The following is a 20050-nucleotide window of genomic DNA, read 5'->3' on the forward strand; positions in this document are numbered from 1 at the left end:
AGTACCGACATATTTCGAAAATGTCGTTACTCAGCGACGTAGACGGCCCTAGGAGGACCGAGCGGCTGGTCGGCGGAACCCCAAAGGGCTTCGATGAAATAAACGAGCCTGCTTTATGAGTTATCCGCGACGGGCCGCAACCACGCGCGTACGTCGCCAGAGACACAAGAGACGGACCTCGCGAATCGACCGACTTCGTCCACCTGCCCACGTAAATTTTCGGTCGGTCCGGCCTGGTGAAACGTTTAGGTGAAATGGGACTAATGTGATACATCTGTCCGCTTCCGAAATATTTGGAGATTGGTTCATTGGAATTTTATAAGCGCTCCGGTGTGCAGGATTCGGCTGAAATCTTGTTTGCGGTTAATACGCGATGAATACTTTGCAAAAGTTTTTAATTTGTGAACGAATGTGCCTATTTTTCTTAATAATATCATTTTAATCTGTACTAACAACGTCTACTTACAGTTTACGAGACTTATCTTCCTAATTGCATTCCGCAATTGTGGAAACATAACCGTCTAACGTATGATCTATTGAAAGGAACATGACAGTGTAATGCATAAAGTGTCTTGGGATGTAACCGAAGAGCCGTAAAAAGGATAAGTTAGACAGCAATTCTGAGACACTTGCATCATCGTGTTTTACGAAGACTTCCGAGATTTGTAAATTATTCTACGATGAGTCAAACGATTGGTGATCACTTTGTCACACGTCAAGCAGTACCGATTAGTCGATACCCGTGCGCGGCGCGCATTTCCATCGGCCGCTGGCGGCCGGTCCCGTGAAATGCAAGCGTAGAGCCGTGGTTATGGATAGTCGGTAACGACACCGGCCACCTTTAACACCATATTTGTTATTACCATTCGTTCCTAGTGTAAAATCGTATAACGGACACAGCCATAAACGTCCGATAACTCAACGTCCCCTATCACCAGAGTGCGTTTATAAGGAACCATAGATGTCGTCGTAATTAAAATCGATTCCGATTACTTTACAGCATGGAATGCTTATTCGGCTCTCTCAGATGAGCGAGTCCTATGCCAAGAACACTCGTCGCTTTCAGTAATTTGTCTGTTAGTCCCCCGTGGATTTTCTAATTACCGCAAGCTTACAGCACTCTCGTCACGGTTTAGAATGTATCCAAGTTCGTCGCATTGCACAAAGTTCATCCGCCGGCGAAAGCTGTGCGAAAAATCACCATTATAACTGTATATGAAATTATCAGTTTACTTTCGTAACATTGTTTCCCACCGTTATCGCAGTTATTTATAATTGCAACAACTACGTGTATGCTTGAACATGCTGGCAACTCGTCGAACAAACATCAAACTACGATCCGCGAGGAATCTACGATACTGCACAATCGAAAACGAGAAATTCGATGTTAATCATATATATATACCCATGCACCTGTCCCCATCCACGTGCAAATGAAATGGAAGAACCGTCGTAAAGATACGAAATCGGACAACCGAAGAATTTTTAGAATGCGAGGCAGTCCCGATACAAAGTAGCTGGAACGCGTGGCGACGGTCGCGAGCCCGACCGGCGGATAAATAACGTTTAATCGCGTTTAATAAACGTTCACCGCTGTAAGGAAACCGCACGGGATCGTCCGAACGATGTCAGGTGCAGGGGAGATACTCTTCAGTGGGCAGCGGAGCCGGTTGGTTCGCGACTCCCGACTCAATACCTGTATCTCACCGGGACGTAAAACGCGGCCGAAAGTGTTTTGCGATCGTTGCGGAATATCGTGGTGCCGTGGTCACGCCCTTTCGCGCAAGATGTTTGCAAATCTCGGCGATGCAGCTCTGTTCACGGCGCAGTAAACGTCCCGGTTAACGGCCGCCATATTTCTCCCGCCGGAATGGTGATTCAGAAAAACGGTTGTATTTAGGAGCGTGCATTGTTTTTTGCTCGTGCGCACGCTGCCTGATCCGAGGACACTAATTTGCTCCGTGGACCGCAGCCGAACGACGTTGACACATATATCCGAGCGAGTATGTATCGCGCGCCGATTTCGACGTTCCCCTCCGGTCTCTGCGGACGTCGAGTCCCGTTACGGGACCGACCCCCGTTACTTTCTTCGATTTCTTTCATTGACGCCGAGCCAGAGGTCGAAACTCCGAACGGCCGAAGCACTCTCGGCGAAATTCACGGAAAATTAGCAACGGCCGGTCGCCGATACGCGGACGCTGATGGAGCCCGCACGGCCGGTAAAGATGCTAAAGGGCGCCGTTCGGTATTAAATGTCACTCAACCGCGCCGTAAAGCAAAACTGCAGCACGTTCAGTCAACGGCCCCGTGTACTGCACCTTGCCGTCGATCTTCTCCGGGCCGCGTTATTGCCGGGCGTGTGATATCGCGGGAACGAAAGACCGACGAAGACAAAAGAAAAAGGGCGGCTGCGGGGTGAAAGCTGCGCGAAATGGATGTTACGACTGTCGAGGTACACGGGTCAACCGAATTCCTTCTCCTTTTTCGACTGAAACATTTTGGTACAAGTGTGCGGCTGATGCTGGAACACTGGAAGACACTTCTTAATTGGCGGGGAATTAGTTCGGTGAATCGCGGACACTTAGAGGAGGCTGATCATCTCGATTGGAGGCTGTACAGTTGAGAATTGGTCAATTTGGAACGAATAAACGTGAATGGAAAAAATTCGATTCTTGGATTCAGACTTGAGTCTCGATAGATATATGGAACTAAGATCAGTAAGCTGCTAAAGTTAAGAACTCGATAACTTAACTGAAGGATTCAATGTTCTCAAGAGGATTTTTCGGAAAATTTTAAATACTACCTTCAGCTGTACTCCTGAATGTCTACGCAGGGTACTCTATCATTCGAGAAAGTTTCTGCCGTTATCTGCCCAACGATCGATCTGGTATTTTCCTCACAATTCCTGAGTCAGGACAGGACACCGTTGCTTCGCTGACTGGAACACTGCCGGCAGTCCTCGAGAGCATACATCATCGATGATCCATGGGCACAGTGGACGGATATCATCTCGTAACGGCGCGAGGGTGTGTCGGTAAAGGGATCGAAGGCAATCGTCAGCGCACGGCTGCACGAGAATCGCTGGTCATCGTTCGAAAGAAGTCGTCACGGCCGACATTTCAGGGCCCGTTACAAGTACCCTCGAGACACAATGTGAGCAAGACGGATCGATAGATTCTCTAGACCCGTATCTATCGATAGGCTCCGTCACACTTCGTCAAGTATCTCCCCAAGGATTCGTTGGAATAGAGGGCAAGTTCGTGACGTTGAATCTGAATCATTTCAGCGAGTTCCAATATCCTATATTCCTCGACCGTTAATCTTACGATACTCATACACAGTTGAGTTCCATCTGACTATATGCGTAGGTACAGCGTGAATATTATATAACCATATTCACGTTCTTAATGATATTTGTAATTAATGGTCATGGCAATATGGGAGTGGCCACGTGAATGGTGAAGGAGTATCGAGGAACTTTCACATCTATTATTCTAAGATTTTATTATACAGGCCCTTTAACGATAAATTACTTCTTCATGCAAAGATTCGATCGTTTCTGATGTCTAACTGTCCAATAACAATAGTTTATTTCACCCGGAGGCTGTATTAGCGGACTTAAACCAGCGATATTCGCAGTAGTACCGTCGCGGGGTCGCAACAGTAGGTGATGTTTGGTAGCTTAGAACGCCTGTCAATTAGTCATCGCGGAAATATCGGGGGGCCCATGAATTCCCATAATGATTACCATTCGTAACGAACATCCCCGACGAGCTACAGGGCAGGTACAAATCGCTTCAGCTCCGTTCTTCTTCGCCTTGTCTATGCGTGTGCGTTTTACGTTATCTTAGCAAGCGTCGCGTTTCTTCTCGGTAGAATTTCCTATCGCGGGGAGCGCAACTGTCTGGAAATATTCTCTCGCAGTCGTAACGCGTGACGTAGCCGCTTTTCATTCGGGCATGGCGCGCGTACTATTTCAAGCCGCAATGCACAGTACTATGTGTTCCGCGAGATTAACGGCGAATCTTCGCGCGCGTTGAATCTAGCATTCGAACAACGGAGCGCCATTAACTTGCGAATATTCTAGCGCTAGCGAGGTACACACGAATCAAACGAACTTCGAACCTCAAAATATTCTAATACTTTTTCACCGTTTACATGCTCCTAGCAGCAGTATTGAACTCCTCAAGGACTAATCTTCCTTTTTAATTTCCTGATTTCGAATTGAAGTTTCTGATTCTCCATTTGCTTGGAAGGTGGAGCGAAGTCCCCGTAAATAAAGTCGAACATCTCGAGGATTGAAATAAACGTCGTCCGTTACTGGGCAGAGAAAATTCAATTTCTTTTAAACTGTGTGTAAATTCCGGTAACAAATTACAAAGCAATTCAACCCAGTCATACAGGAAGAATATCTCTCACGGTAACTGATCTCGAGTTATCTTCAACGATCACCGAACGACAGTCGGGATTCCAATTTTTATAATCCAATTAAGACCCGGTCGAATTAAATAGGTACCCGGGTATCTCCCCGGAACATTACCAACAGGTGGGGACTGGCCCGGGGTCCGTAGCACACTTCCCCAGGTATTCTTCCTTCATTATCTCGACGGGATCAAGAATCTTGGCCAGGATCGACCTTACACCGAGCCGAATTTAATTCATTCAGACCGCCAGCCGAAAATACCATTCGCTGGGTCGTCGACTTTCCGGCGTCCGCGGCTGAGTGACCCAGCTTCGCCCCTTTAAAGCTCGCCGAGTGAAGAGCCTCGAAACTAACGGGCGGTCGATTCGTCACGCGCGAGTCTCCGCGAAATCGGCCGGTTACGAGCGTGTCCGTTCGATCGGCGTTCACTGTGAAACACCGCGGATGCAACGCGGCGCGCGTTTGCGAGCGTCACGCGCGGTACCGTCGCGAGGTCGGTAGAAGACGAAAAGGGAAAAGAGAGGGGGAAGAGAAATTAAACCCTGGCCTCGGACCACCGAGCGGGCGCCGCTAAAATTTGCCAGGCTCGAACTGTTCGTTGCGCGAGCATCTTATTTCTCCGCTTTTTCTTTTTCCCTTGTTCTTTTTTCAACGCGTCTTCGGCTCGCATCCTGCGGCTCGCGAGACGAGAGAAGCGCCGAAACGATGGCTGCCGCGCAAACTTCGCCGGAGAGGGAACAATTGCGCGCGGCCGTGCGTTAAAAATGAAGACATTCAGATGGAGATATGATTCTCTATAAATCACCGAGCGAAGCCGTTGCGCGGCATCGTTCTGCACGCTTTCCTCTTTTTCTCTTTCTCTTTCTCTTCGTCCATTCCGCCTGCGCCGCGCTCTCTACCGTGTAGTTTCATCTTTTTTTCTTGGTATCGGCGTGTGTGTCTCTCTCTCCTCTTCCCTCCCGGCGCTTTCATCTTCGTGATTCGAGCCACGATTCCGCTCACCTTTCCTCGATTCCTCGGCTCATCCCCTTTATCCTTCTGGCTGTACTCTTCTTCATCTTCTTACCACGCCGCGCCGCGCTGATTCGTCTTCTCTTATTTTTTCTTCCGATGAGTGCGCCGGGCCCTCGTGACCGACGCTCGTCCCGGTGGCAAAAGGGATTCATTTGTTTTATCTCGCCGATTTCAATTAATACTTATCGTTTATTTGCCCGGGCCGGCGATACCCCATGGACAGTGGCCGCTCCGTTACACATCCACGATGAAACACCGCTGCAACACGCCGCCTTGCTCATATACACGGACTTATTCATTATTGTTATTGCTGTTGTTGTTGTTACTGACCGCACGCCCCGCGGCACTCGCGGCACTCGCGTGTGATTCCGTGGAGATGAATCGCGCGAATCGGCCACGGTCTCTTGATCCTTATCTGGCTACGTTGCTTCGTACACGCGCGCATCGAGATAAGGCCGCGGGATGTATCGTCTAATTAGAACTAGTAACAGCGAGCCGGCATTGTGCGTGCTATCTCTCTGATCGACGAGCTCGGATAAGGGATACAGCGGATTCGAAAATATCTGCAGCGTGTATGATACTTCGCTTGGGTCCTGACTACGTCGTGGTAGATCTTTCGAATGATAACAGCTTCTTTTCATACGTAACGCGTCGCCGACTGTCTGAGACTTCCTTTATTCGATTGAAAGGTATAGGCATGACGATCCATACTCTCTGAACTAGCTGTCTATTATACGCGCTACAATATTGAATTAGAAAAATTCATTTGCGCATCTTCGTAATCGTGGTACTAAATGTAGATCAGCCAACGTGAGCTAGCCAACTTGCTACTTCTCCGCTGTAAGTACTTCCTGCTTGCGCTCGCAAAGAATCAAGATACCTTTGCAGTCGGAGTACTTTCGATGCAATCTCAACAATGTAACAGTTCGTTGTTCCGAGTTCTCAGATCGCGATCATACATCCGCGATCAAGACCACAGGGATCAAATCACCGGTCGCCGCGCCACGAAAACCGGCGTGAATCAAAGAAATCGTGTTCCGACCGTTCAGGATCGTTCACCGAAGCACTAAGTACGGTATTTCAATTTAACCAGAAGAAAACGCTGAAGAATCGCTACGGGAACCCCGCAGTACCGGCGTGTACGAGTGTGCGCGCACCTGCAACACGGCCGGGCCCGGCTGGTAACATTGTCGAGGATGCTCTGCGGCTAACCTTACAGGTTTCCTCTTCCGCGAACGTTCGAGCGGAGCCGCTTTTACACCTGAATGTATATCCGCCGCGATCACTCGCAGGGATGCGGCGGCCCGTGCACGCTGTTGGCCTTGCGAAGGTAGAGTCATAAAGTAAATCGGGTATGATCGAGCGGCGGGATCGAGCCAGTTCTAAATCGAACGCGTCTGCGCCACGGGGAACGCCTATAGCCGGCCTGGGCACGGGGAAAGAGTGGAATGCCGGCGATCCACGGTCTCGCCACGATTCTCCCGATAAAATGATAAAAAGCCCGGGAAACCGCGAAACGAGACGTCGGAATTTTTACGGCCGCCCGTAAATGCAAATCTCAGCGTCGACGGCCACGCTGTTATGTTAATATCGTCGGGACGCTATTTAAGAATCGATCCCGTGTTGATAACCGTGCGAACATAACACCCTATTTGGACGCGTGTGGCCGAAGAAGTCCATTACGAATGTGTTTGCCTGCACGTGACCTTGACCCTCCCCGGTACCGACGCTCGGTGCGTCGGGCCGCAATATACCTCAGGGTACGGGTTCAAGGGTCGCCGGGAGACAATAGCATCACCGGTTTTCCTTGGACACTTTTACCCAAGGACAATTCGCCTTCAATCTTACGGATTAGCCAGCCGACTGGAGCGTTGTCTTCTCTGGACGCTGCGGACTGCGGTCCGTGTCGCGATAATTATCGTGCGACCCCTGGCGTTTCGTCGTTCGATCGCTATCGTCGATCCACGGGGATCTGTCGAACTGGAACTGGCTTTTATACCGGATCGCACTGAGAACCGTCGATCCAACAGAATTTGTGGAGTTGCGAAGTCGGTGTAGACTATTCCTTGGTTATAATTCCGTTGCTCGGGGCAAACAGCGAGGCCACAGGCAACAGTAGACAGGATTTTACGTTCGTTCATTGGCTCTTCGTTGCACCAATCGCTTGCCAGCACCGATACAAGGCACGCCCAGTGTCGGACGTTCTACGATGCAGAGGAATTCATGCGGAGATTATAAAGGGGTTCCAAAACCTTGATTATATGGATAGAATCCTGGACGAGGGATAATTTGTATCTTAAAGCTCTTTATTAAACGCAACCTATTTTCTCTACAACGTACATCGTATAGCCATTTACAAGTTACATAACTATGTAATTTAAGACGCAGTCAAACATTGATGCGTGCAATGTCCGTAATAAACACTTCGTTGTACATTATACCCTAAACCGTGATTACCAGCTGATCCTGGTAGCAGTTCAGGAAAGCCTTAACATTGAAGGCTTTCGTGAAGGATGTTCCCCTGGGAAACGGGACTTGCATCCTCGCGTTGTTGTTATCGTAGCGAAGGGCGAAATAAAGTAACGCGAACTGGCGCGGTCCGGGCAGAGAGCGAGCGGTACGTTGTCGGGTCATTCGAGAGGCGATTTAATATAAATCGAGAAGACGAATGGCGCGCGCGGTCTCCTTGACTCGCGCGCGCTGTGTGTATCCCTAGGCGTACATGTATTTAAACAGGCGTTTAACATAATTCATCTACGCTCAGCTCTCTCGCGGCCTCTCTTTCCCTCCGCTGCGACTCGCCTCGATCCTCTTTCACCTTCGCCGGTTTCTTCCGCTTGTCCGGCTCCTCTGCTCCCCCTCCGGCCCCCTCGCAATGTTCCATCCACCCTTAACTGCGAGCGAATCAACGACTTAGGAGTTCCTATAACCGCGATGAAACGATGCTCTCGGTGCGTCGTGCCTTCACGTCGTTGTCCTCTCGCGCTCTGTCTTGCCCTTTCTCGCTTTTTCACGCTGCCTCCCTTTCGTTCCATCCGACGGGAGGTACGTACGCGTCCCGGCGATGGAACGCACGCGTGCACCGACCGTGAGACGCGCTCATATAAATGCAAAGTGGCTTTCGGAATAGACCTGGACGTCGCGACGTAAATTACGGATGGACCACGGACTCGGCTCGGCTAGATCCATCGTATCCGCTTCCGAGTAGGTCCTCCGTATTTTCTTCCAACGCTCCGGATCGCACGCTGAACCGGTTACGATGGATTTTTAACCTGGTTCGACCGATTAACCGAGTTACGGTGGTTGGAAGGAATCCTCGGCGAGGAATGGCATGTAGAAGCTGTCTGATTTGCGTGTAAATAATGGAAGTCTGAATTTCAAGGAAGCTTCATTCACAGTGGAACTAGTGGAACTATTTAAAACAGAACAATAGCATATTCGCTGAATGCATTACCCTCGCGTACCATTGAAACTTCACCGAACTGCAGTTGAAAAGAAAAACTCCGGGTAGAAAGTTCGCCAAATCTTAGCGCAACGACGCAACGTACCCTGAAAAAGAGTCGATCGTAAGCAGGCTAGACAATAATGGTACCATTTCTGAAGATTTACAACTTCCTGCACGATCGTGGCAGTCAGTGCCCGATTTATTGCCCGAAATGACAGAGACACGCAGAGGCAATCAACTATCCCCAGACAGCCGCGGGTCCGTGCGGGTTCCGCTAACGAAGGGACAGCTCTCACCTGACGATCGGTATGCTAATGAGCAAGTGTAAATCTCGTTACGTCGCATGCCAATGCTGATATGAACCATAATGTATCCCCGGTCTGACACCTCGCACGGCGAACTGCTGCGTTATTAAAGCCCCCATGAAGATGTTAACGTAATCAGGATTCGTCACGTGCGCTCTTCCCGTTTCGCCTCATGAAATATTAAAAGGACAAGGAAAAAACAATCCGTCGGGCCAAACGTCGGGTGTCGTTTAATTACCAACAGATCCTCTGTTCGGCGGTACAGGATCTTCCGCGGAAAATGAGACGTAGCCACGTTTCTGCCAGCGAGCTACAAATTTTGAGCCTCCCGGATCCTGCGCTGCTTGCCAATTAAATTGTTCTCCCCGTGTCCCGTTGACGACCGGTAACGATCGCTGCTTACTCAACAGTATCTCCGGTAGAATAATTATCGGACGACCCTTTATTTCTGCATCACGCCGCACTGTCATTCGGATTGAAGAACGCTTCGTCTTGCTACAGTGCTTCTTCAATGTTCATCAACTTTGAAAGTAACGAAGTCTTTTAAATCGAATGAAAGTTGTAGGTACGACAGAACGTTACACACAAAATTATAATTGCATGTCATCTTCAGTCCACTAATTAATGCATGGAAGGAAATAATATAACATACCTAAGTGTCAATAGGATATTCTAAGGAAGCTCGAGAAATATGTAATGAAGGTTTGAAACGAATTAGAAGTAGGATCTATCGACTTTTAATGCATGATCTATACATCGTACTACATAAGTACACTAAAATTTAAGGAATTAGGTGCAATAGCGCTAGAGTTAATAATTAAATAATATATATTAGTGTATACTAATTTTCTTTAATTAATTTGTAACTCGACATTCCTGTATTGTTCATTCAAAACTTCAGGTTAACATCTCTTGCAGTTTAAAAATTGCACAATAACGTCACGGTATTCTTCGATTCGGTCCAGTCTGAACCGGATGGCTCGCAGCAGGCTATTACGCCGTCCAATTAATCGCTTTTCTCCGGTTGGTTCCAGTTACGCGAACTGCGGATGCTAATTCCGCCCGGGAAACCCGTATTGTCGTTAACGGAATTTACGGTGATGCGGCCGAGCTACTGAACAGGTTCTGCCGCATAATGAAATCAGTTAAATTCATTAATCCGTTCGATGATCTGCGTCTTTCCTGTTTGTTTGTTTTTTTGACTGCGCAACGACTGCACACGGAAACTAGATTGACAATTTTACAATCTATTGTTTGGAATCTTTGATCCTGACAAATCGAACTAAACGGAATACCATTGAAGGAACTCCGAACTTTTTTATTACCAGCATAGCAATATTATTAGCTGTTTCTAATTTCAAACGATGGTCCCGGTCATAAAAGGCGTCCTATATTTAGAAAACTATAGCAGGAAAGCTTCGACGTTTCCTCCATCCAGATAATTCCCTCGCCTAGAAAAACAAATTGAGAAATAGTAAAGAACATCTAACGATAATAGCCAGATTTCAAATTGCATCGAAACTTCAATTTCACTAAGGAATCCAGTATCGGGCGAAGAAGCGACGGAAAAACTCCTAAAATCTCCTTAAGGATATCCTTATTGACTATTCGCGGATCAGATCGCAGCGGTTCACAGTCCCTAACACCTATTCGCAGCTAATTAACGTCGAATGAGATCATTAGCTTATTTCAAGACTCACGATTATTTGTTATCATGCTCGTTCCAAAAACGTATCCACCTCGAAATGCCCGTTTCTCAGAATGATCGCGAAACTGCCGCGGGAAAATCAATTGGCGCGATTCCTAGCCGGGGCGATCCGGTTTCACCTGTTAAAAGCGTTTACTGTAACAACGACGGGCAGCTACGGCGTCTAACGAGCAGCAAATAAACGGTAGAAGGCGAGCGACGCTCGAGTTTGACGGGGCCTGGTCCACCGGAGATCCGCACTTACACAAGGTGAAAATAGTTCCACGGCCGTAATCAAGCCGAGCGGAGATGCTGACGCCGTATCGCGCTCGGCCGGGATGTCTTTTCCCCCGTTGATCGCGCGCCGAGCACCTTGTCATTACGCGTAAAAGCATGTCAAGCACGGCCTCGGCCGAGCGGCCTGGTATCGTAAACCAGGATCAGGTCGGGGCACCGAACGCGCTGCTTTACAATCTGCGTAATTGACGTCTCGTTTGTCGTTATTACCGTCGATGCCTCGTGTTGGCCAGACACGCAAGAAACCCGACCGGTCGAAGACACCGACAATAATGCCGTGGGGTGACATCTGTAATTAGATGAACGATCCGGAATACAGTCGATATCGATCCGGTTATTCCTCGGAAAACCAAGTATTTCCCTCCTCAAGGATAACAGAGAATTACCATTTCTTGTTCTTATCCGTCCTCACCTTAAGCTTCCGCGCTCGCTCGCAGACCGAAGGTACGCATTTCGATTTCATAACTCACGCGATGCGACTTCCTCGCGTGTAAATCGAAGAAAATTTCATACCGCAGAAATTCGGTGTCTAATCACGGCGCTCGACACCGGGTATTCTCGTTCGTCCGGAAAACGTATGGGCCCCGCGGCGTCTGAGCGAGGTGAAACGGGGAGCACGGTGGACGGGGACTTACAAATCCCGGGACGTTTTTAACTTGTCATCGTATGGCGTGGCTTTGTTATTACGCTCGGGAGCTCGTAAAGCATGCGGTGCGCCGGGTATCGCGATACGAAAAAGAAAGGAGGATGGCTGAGGAGAAAAGAATGAGAACCGGCGAGGGGGCAGCGGGGCAGGGGGCATAATACGGGGCCCTACATAATTACCGCGTCGCGAGGAAGCTTTATGGCGGCGCACTTGCCGAGTATTAATTTTCTTTCGCGCCGTGGTTGCGCGCCGCGTGAAAGAAACAGCCGGAAAGCGAGAACCGCGTTGGCGGACGGGGCGAGGGGGGAAAGACGGGGAGAAAAAAAGAGAGAGGAAGGGCGGCGACGACGAATCGAGGGGAAGAAACGGCGAATAAATGCGGGGTAAAGGAGAGAGACGCGGCGACGACGGTGTAGACCGGTGTACCGCGACGGCGCTGGCGAATGGCGAGATAGCCGTGCTGCGTTCTCACTCGCGCGATTTTATCGCTCCACCGTATATACATTCCCCACCCCCTGCCTCTCGCGACTCGTTCGTCTCACCATCACCTCCTACCGCCTTTTCACCTTCTCTTCTCACCTCTGCGCGAGGCGGTCACCGCGCGCTGAACTCTCGAAACGCGGTATTAATTATCGGCGAGCAACGCCGCTGGACTTCCTACTTCTCTCATCGGATCGTTCTACTCCGTCAGCCGCTTCTATCTTCGCCAATTATTGGGCCAGTTCCGATAGGGATCTAGGTTCGTCTCGCTAACGACCGAGAAGCTAGAGTCGTTAAACAGCGAGTCCGAGCGTGGCGCGTTGATAACTGAAAATAAGGCAGGTCTAATTGGTCGAAGTGAAAGGTGGTACTTACGTTTTGTTTTATGTTTCCAATATTCAGGCGGAATTGACAACTCAGACGGTGAGTAACATTAGGTTCACGGTACGCGGCAATTTGATATGGGATTTTAGAAATTCTATTTGGTATTTACTGCGATTTTGATCGATGCGATTACAGTGGAGATTCTAATTGTCTATTTTTCAACCTCTAATTTCCAAGATCTAAAATCAGGAATATCGTTTTCTAGGAACTATAAGATGAACTGTACAATGAACGTTTGTATACACGGTTTCGATACTGTAAAGAACATGCACAGTGAAATACGCCTCTCGCTTCTGTGCTGTCCAGAATGCAAACTCTCGTTCAACGCATGGTGATTACGTGCGTTCATGTCTTTATTTGGTCAGGCACACGTAAGTCGAGTTTTATCCGAGAAAGTTCAGTAACGCGGGAGGTCCGATGAAATGGATCGGACACGAAATTGCAGACATTTTCGATACGAGAGCGCCGTAGGAAGACGCAACCCCTTAGACGGCTATCCGGTCCACGAATCAGTCCAGTATGCGATCAGATATACGCAGGCGAAACACCTGCGCGTTCTAAACCCGCTTCGTTCTAAAAGATATCTTAGAAGCACCTGCTGCCTCCCTGTTTTGTATCATCGTTTTTGTCCGAGTCGGACGACCGACGGTCGAACCGTCGCGTAATCAACGTTTTCCCCGTCTTATTTACCTCTCCATTATGACGCTTTATTATGACGCCATGCTGGCGTTCGTGCATCCTTTAATGTATAGTATTCGCGAATAATGATTCCCTCTCGCTACCTTGCCATTTGCATCGGCGTCGTTTTTTGCGCCACCGAGTCGGAGGAGGCTGGTCGCCGCGGACGAGTGATTACACCCTGGAAACGGGTCCGTCGGGCAGCGCGGACGTCGATTTAATCGCGTAAAAAGAATGTTGTGTGAAACTAGTTGACTCAGTCGATCGAGCGTGCACCGTTTCATGTAACTCCTGCACATTGCGCAACGGATTTCCACCATGAGTTATCGTGTAGCTGTCGTCGACGAGAGGATTGCATCCTTCCTCGTCGCAACAACATAACTAGGTTAAATCCACTTGCAGCACAACTAACCGCAACCTCGATCAAAGTTTCGCGTACACCTCCGCGTTCACTGAATTTCAAACTACCTTTACCCTTTAACCTCAATATTCAATAAATAATCCCAACGACAAACGGTCGGAGGGGGGAACAGAGATTTCTCGCGAAGACATTGCGACGCTTCCCTCGAGTAGAGGATGAGGCAGAGTCGGAGGATGGACCCGAGGTGCAAACTTCGTCATTGTCAAGGCACTGACACTTCGGACCCGTACCGGGGCCCGGACCCATGCCATTAATAATCTTAGCCCGAACGGAGAAACAAAGGTGGAGGAGGGTTGGAGGGCAACAGCGGCACGGTGCGCGCGGCACGCATGACGCGCCGTTCCCTGGCACGTTCGATCTCCGCGTATACGTGGTAGGTATTCGGCGAGCGTATCCCGATGCGTCCAATAGGGCGGGACACGGGCATAAACAATTGCGCATCGGCCTCGCCCCTTCCCGATACGATGTAATAAAACGAGAGAGAGATCTCTCTCGCTCGCCCTCCTCCACCCACCAACCCCGTCGCCTGTTCCCTTCGCTGCCCCCGCCGCGTCCTCTCCGTCGACCGTGCCTTCTTTCTTTCCCGTCGTTTCGATCTCGAAGGAGTTACTCCTCATCGGGGCCCCGGGGCCCAGGAATATCGAAATGAAGCAGCGCCCGCGCGATATTTCAGCGAGCCACAGGGGTCGCCGGTGTATAAGGCGCTAGGCAGAAGAGGGCCGACCTCCTACGATTGTGCTCCAAGGTCTCTCTCCGCGTCGCTCCCGAGAGAGATCCACGGGACGGCCGTACGATGATTTTTAGCATCGAGGTAAACGCTGCAATTATGGCCGAGTACACGCGCGAGGGAATGTGCTCGATCGGAGCCGCGCACGGTTCTAGCCGAGGGAGGGCCTGCGGGATATCTTCGCCGGGTATTGTTTGCACCGTTCTCTCGCGGCGGTGTTTCGTTTTTTCCCCTTTGCGACTTTAAGGCGAACGCGGAACGGTGTTCCTCTTCCATTGTGTTACGGGTGATTGAATTAATTTCGGGATGAGTAATTGCGAAAATGTATAAGGAATTGGGAGTCTTCTAATCGCGATTGTATTGTGATGAGCACTCGGTTGTATCCTAGACGGAATGCTGCAGGAACAATGCACTGACTATTGACCCCATAGTTAAACGATCCGAGTACGTTATGTATTATTATATTTCGAAGTGTATCTCACTCGCCGGATGTATCCGATTCGACTTCTTAAACGACCGCGAAATGCAACTCAGCTCTTGGCAACACGTGCAACATCGTGTCACTTTCCACTTTAGGAGCTCTACCACGCGAAATGTTGCAGAGCTTTTGGTCGGATCACGGGTTAATCGTATGTAGATGTATACAACGATGTGCAACTTCGCATACCTTCTCACCACGCATCCACGTTCCACGCGCAGAACTGAAACAGCACCCGTTCCGACTACCGATCAGCTTCACGTGCCACCCACGAATTACGCAACAAATACTTGACCCGACCGATGCAAGCGTTAATAAGGAGAAAAATGCGGCCGCGACGCTCGTTGCATAAGCCGCTCATGATTCCCGTGTAGTCGCTCATTTAGGGAATGGCCGCGTTGTCTCGGGGCCCGTGGGCCGGGGGGCCGGTTAATTCGAACACCGTCCGGCCGGTGGCCTAAAATAGAGGTACGATTTTAATTGGAATAAGTTCCGCGGCCGGCGCAAAAACCGTGCACTTCCAAAGCCGATCGGGATCGGGCGGCGTTCCTTGGCCCGCTTCGGGCAGTCCGCGGGATTCTGGACGAGCGGGTCCCCGCGCACGGCTCGGTTCTTGCCGCGGCGATTAAAGCGAATCGCGGGTCCCTGTCGCTTCCTAATTTATTAGGCCGCGTTACCGGCCGGCGCGGCGGATCGAGAGGGATCGGTCGGCCGGCCGGGCGGCTGCGACGCGTCGAATTAAATTCGCAACCCGCGTCCGGCCCGCTCCCCCTCGAAATTCGATTCGACGGAGATAAATCCGAGCGGAGCGGGACGCGCTCGCTCGCTCGCTCGCCCGCGCGCGCAAAGGCCGCGGCAGCGCTCGCCGACCGAGTAAATTGAGACATTCGCAAATGGCGGCGTCGACAGAAGATCGTATCGATGATTAATGTCCCGCGCCGCGTAGGTCGGAGAATCGTGCGGTCGGAAAAAAAAGGAGGGGAGCAAAAGAAAGTAAAACCCCCCGCGCGCGCAATTACACCGTATCATACTTAATGACTCGATAAGTGGTACCGCGGGACGATACGCGTCGCGACCGGGTCCCGGATTATACATGCGCCGCCGCTCGGTATAGTTCTACCCGTAATCACTGCAATTTCATCGAGTCTTAATCTCCGCGGGATCGGTACCGAAGGCTGGCCATCGAAAAATCGTAATGTACTCGGGGCGCTAGCCGCGCGCTCTGGAAAGCGCAAGAAGGAGGTCCGCGCGGACTCTCACCCCGACGGGCGAAACGTCTGTTCTCGGAATTAACCTTGCGGAGGTCGCGGTTCTTCTGATGGATGCGCGCAAGATATTTCTTGTAAATATATTTCAAGCGGCGCATGATGTAGCTTCCTTACAGCGATTAACTTCTCTTTGTTGTGTAAATCTTGTACTGTTTCTCTCCTTTGTTCTACAAACCTAACTTATGTTACGTGAGAAAGCGATTGAAGTAATAGTATCATTAGCATTAACCAAGGAATAAATAAGATCTTCCATCTGCATTTATCAACTTGTTTCTATCAATAATTCTTGTATATGTTGTGAAAAGTTTTATCTTTGACGAATGTTGCACTGAATTTACAAGGCTAAGGATCACGACGCAGGGTTAATACTACGCTGCTGAAAAACGAGCCACTGGTGGTGGGGTTGGAAGGGGATCGGGTGGCAAAGGGGGGCGAACTTCTGCAGCGAGCCGGACAATAGCAGCGCCGCGAAGTGTAGCGGACAAACAAATAGCCAATTAAAATTCCGGTTGCACGGCGAACATACTTGTATCAGCTGCAGTACTACCAACCATTGTGCACCGGAGGCATGCGCGAGCCGGTGTCTGGATCGGTTGACTGGGCCCGGGGTACCAGAAGATCGGTTGCTTACGACCAACCTTCAAGGACTATCTCACCGGCGAAACCTGCGACTCGTTTGCACCGTTCGCTCAGCTGAATCTCGCCCTACCGGGAGACATCGTTATCGATGCGATCGCGCTTTTATCGCGGGACGATTCGTACTCGTCAACCGCCGCACCGACTCGCCCTCCTCTCCCGCGTTCTGGGAGCGCTGTTAATTAAAAAAGCATCTGCGAGCTGGTTACCGTTTCGGTTTCGATTAATCATACATTCTTGTAACCGGTGGTCGCTCATTGTTTTGTTGTCGCTTCTTTTACTCTTTCGTTTTCGAGACCGCAGCGGTTGGACTCGTCTTTTTAATCGTCGGAGTAATTGGAGGTAGTCCGACGTTGATTTAAGTGGCACGGAAGAGCCGTTCGGGAATTGAAATGTCTGATTTAAAATCTTGAAATACAACGCGCCGCCGCGCGTTTCGCGGAGGTTCTGATTCAATAAAATTTCGCAGTAACGACCGGAAGTTACGGGCTCGGTCTATAAATCTTTAGGAATAGCGATACGCTTGGTAAGTCGATAAATTTGAGTAACTACTTACTTGCGAGGAACGTGAACAATGGCGACCGCTAACAGTCCGGGTTTCCGTCGGATCGACTGTCACCTAATCGGTACGGACGCATTACTCAACGGCGGATTGAAAAATTCGGAGTTTTCGAAACAGTGAACAGGTACGCACGATCCCTCAGCCCTGTCCCGTAACAATCGACGTTTCATTAATTGGCAGGGCTCGCTAGTAAATCAAGGCGAGCGTTCTCGCACCGACGGGATAACCGATAAGGGGCCGGGCTTTACGCGGTCGTTATTGTTACTTGACCCGGCCGGCCGATAAAATCGTGGGGATGATTAATTAAAGCGGAAAATTAATTATCTAGGAGCAGGTCGTTTCGTTCCCACTTGCCGCGGTTAACTATAAACGTCGGAGTTTAAATTACTTCCTCGCCTCGGCCGGCGATCTTGCCGGGGCCGTTGCTGAGGAATCGTTTAATTCATAGATACCGATTTCAACCACTCATATGAATGATGATTAGTACCGTTGGGTCATTGAAAAATCCCCCAAGACGTATTATCCAATTGAAATGCTCGCGGGAGGGAGGGCTTTCTATCTGGGAAGAATCCGCGTTGCTCGTGGAGAAGGCTATCGACGTGTCACGATACTCGTCTTTGGTCACGAACCATGCGGGACCGGGCTCCGCGATATTAAATTATACAAAAATAATTTACCGTTCTCGTAATAGTATTATTTGCGCGATATCTTCTTGAAAGCGGCGCACAATGGAAATTTTACTGCGCGTTAGAACGGCTGATCAACAGTCGGAGATGCAATAAATACCTTGGTAGCTCGTTGTACATCCCGCCGGAGTGTTCGATGGAAGCTACACGGCGTGTATCTAATTAAAAAGCTTATAAAAGGGGAAGAACGATGCCTGGGAAATTCACGTGGCTCCAGCGAGCCGCGGACAAGCTCCGCGTGGATTCGACTAGCCGTGCAGCCATGGCCACGAAACGAAGAGCAAGAAACCGCGACACATCGCGCACGCCCGATTAGAAATAAACGAAACAGCGCGGTACACGCGATCGTCCCAGCAATATTCGTCGGATCGCCGCCCGCGCCGCGCGGGAATGAATGATTACTAAATTACAACACACCCTTAGATACGATCGGTGAGCCGTAATTGCAGGACTATTCATATATTATTGGCTCGTATATTATTTGACGCGATTCAATAACTCCGGTACGGGACGGCCGATGTTATCTCTCCGTCGTTAAGCCGCATTCGCAATATCGATCGGACCTGATTAATGGCCGCATTTAAGCCCGCAATTTTTCCCGGCGATTATTAACGTTAAAATTGAATGTGTCCGGGAGCATACGGCTTCCCTCGGCCGAGCGCGGGGACCACGTGCGAAAAGAAGGGACGTCTTCCTTCCTTTCGCCCGGAAGATCCATCTTCGAATTGTGTTTGTTAAGCGTACGCGACGGGTCGAACAACTGGGAACGCCTTGCCAAGCAAATAACCGGCGTAATTTATCGCGGTTGGCCCGGGGTAAATGAAAAAGTTACGCTGCAGCGGTTTCGCTACCTTCGTTAGCGGTCAAATTGGATGGATGCGCTTTCTGAAATTGATACTCGAACTGTTCAACCGTACATCGATATTAGAAGTCATACGAAGAAATATATATCAAATACAACATACGACGGATGTAGTTTAAATTGAATATCAAATATCATATTAATCAAAGAATCGAATGTTCCTACGTTAAATTAAAGAGTTTATACGTTAGAAACTTCGGTGACATCTCACAATTTAAAAGCATTAATAGAAATACACACATGCTACACATCACGAGACGTTTCGATATTGACACGAAAAGGGTTACTAGAGTCCCTAGTGACAAATGGTTCACACGAACAAATGGAAGTTGAATAATCGTAAAGGTCGCACGGGCGCGATGAATGCCGTCACATCGACGTACGAAAATAATGTATTTCACGCGCGTCCGTTCGCGCTCGCACACGTGGGTTACGGCCAGAAATATATGAACAATCCGGCGCGATGTACCTGCGCTCCTGGGGCGACTACCTGCGGCTAATTTACAGCGGAGAACGCGGATAACTTCTGTCGTTATTCTACCCCTCCCCTTAGAGTTTCCCGCGTGTCGTCTCCTCACCGATTCCCGTAACGGAGTGCGCGATTAGCTTGAAATACCTGACTCCATTCCCGGAGGATCTCCAGACGGAGAGAGGCAGAGAAAGAGAGAGAGAGAGAGTGGGAGCCCCGTTGTTGCGTAGGTCGATCCGGATCTGCATAAGAGCGAAACGGCGACCATCTACCTGCCGCCTGTTTCAGCTGAATGCTAAGGAACAGCGACCACCTTGACGCTCGTCGAGACGGACTCAATAACGGGCGGACGGGGCGGCTACGGAGGATCCCGGGGAACCGTGGATCGCCTCTACTTGAAGCTCCCAATTAACGCCCTAAAGGGTTCGCGCGCGAGACTTAAATTCGGCCATCGAATTGCAGCAATGGAATCGTGAACTTAACGAACCTATCGTTCCAGGTGCAGCGGGATGGAAGAGTCAGTCGTTTCGGTGAAGTACGAGTCCGACGTTGAGCGCGACTCATGTGACGAGGTAAATTTTC

At 49.8% G+C, this 20050-nt stretch overlaps 1 protein-coding gene across 4 annotated transcripts in view; it reads left to right on the forward strand.

The window, feature by feature from the left end:
• LOC116424933 (L-lactate dehydrogenase) overlaps positions 1-20050 on the forward strand; it is a 117680-nt gene that overhangs the window by 91750 nt on the left and 5880 nt on the right. For 3 of the 4 annotated variants that reach the window (XM_076369585.1, XM_031971986.2, XM_076369587.1), the window contains exon 2: positions 19968-20040. In XM_076369585.1, the coding sequence (XP_076225700.1) occupies positions 19968-20040 (73 nt within the window). Of the gene's footprint in view, positions 1-19740; positions 19892-19967; positions 20041-20050 lie in introns of those variants that run through there. The other variant, XM_076369586.1, reaches the window with a different exon arrangement.

The sequence above is a fragment of the Nomia melanderi genome, chromosome 7 (genome assembly GCF_051020985.1).
Source record: "Nomia melanderi isolate GNS246 chromosome 7, iyNomMela1, whole genome shotgun sequence".
Lineage (NCBI taxonomy): Eukaryota > Metazoa > Arthropoda > Insecta > Hymenoptera > Halictidae > Nomia > Nomia melanderi.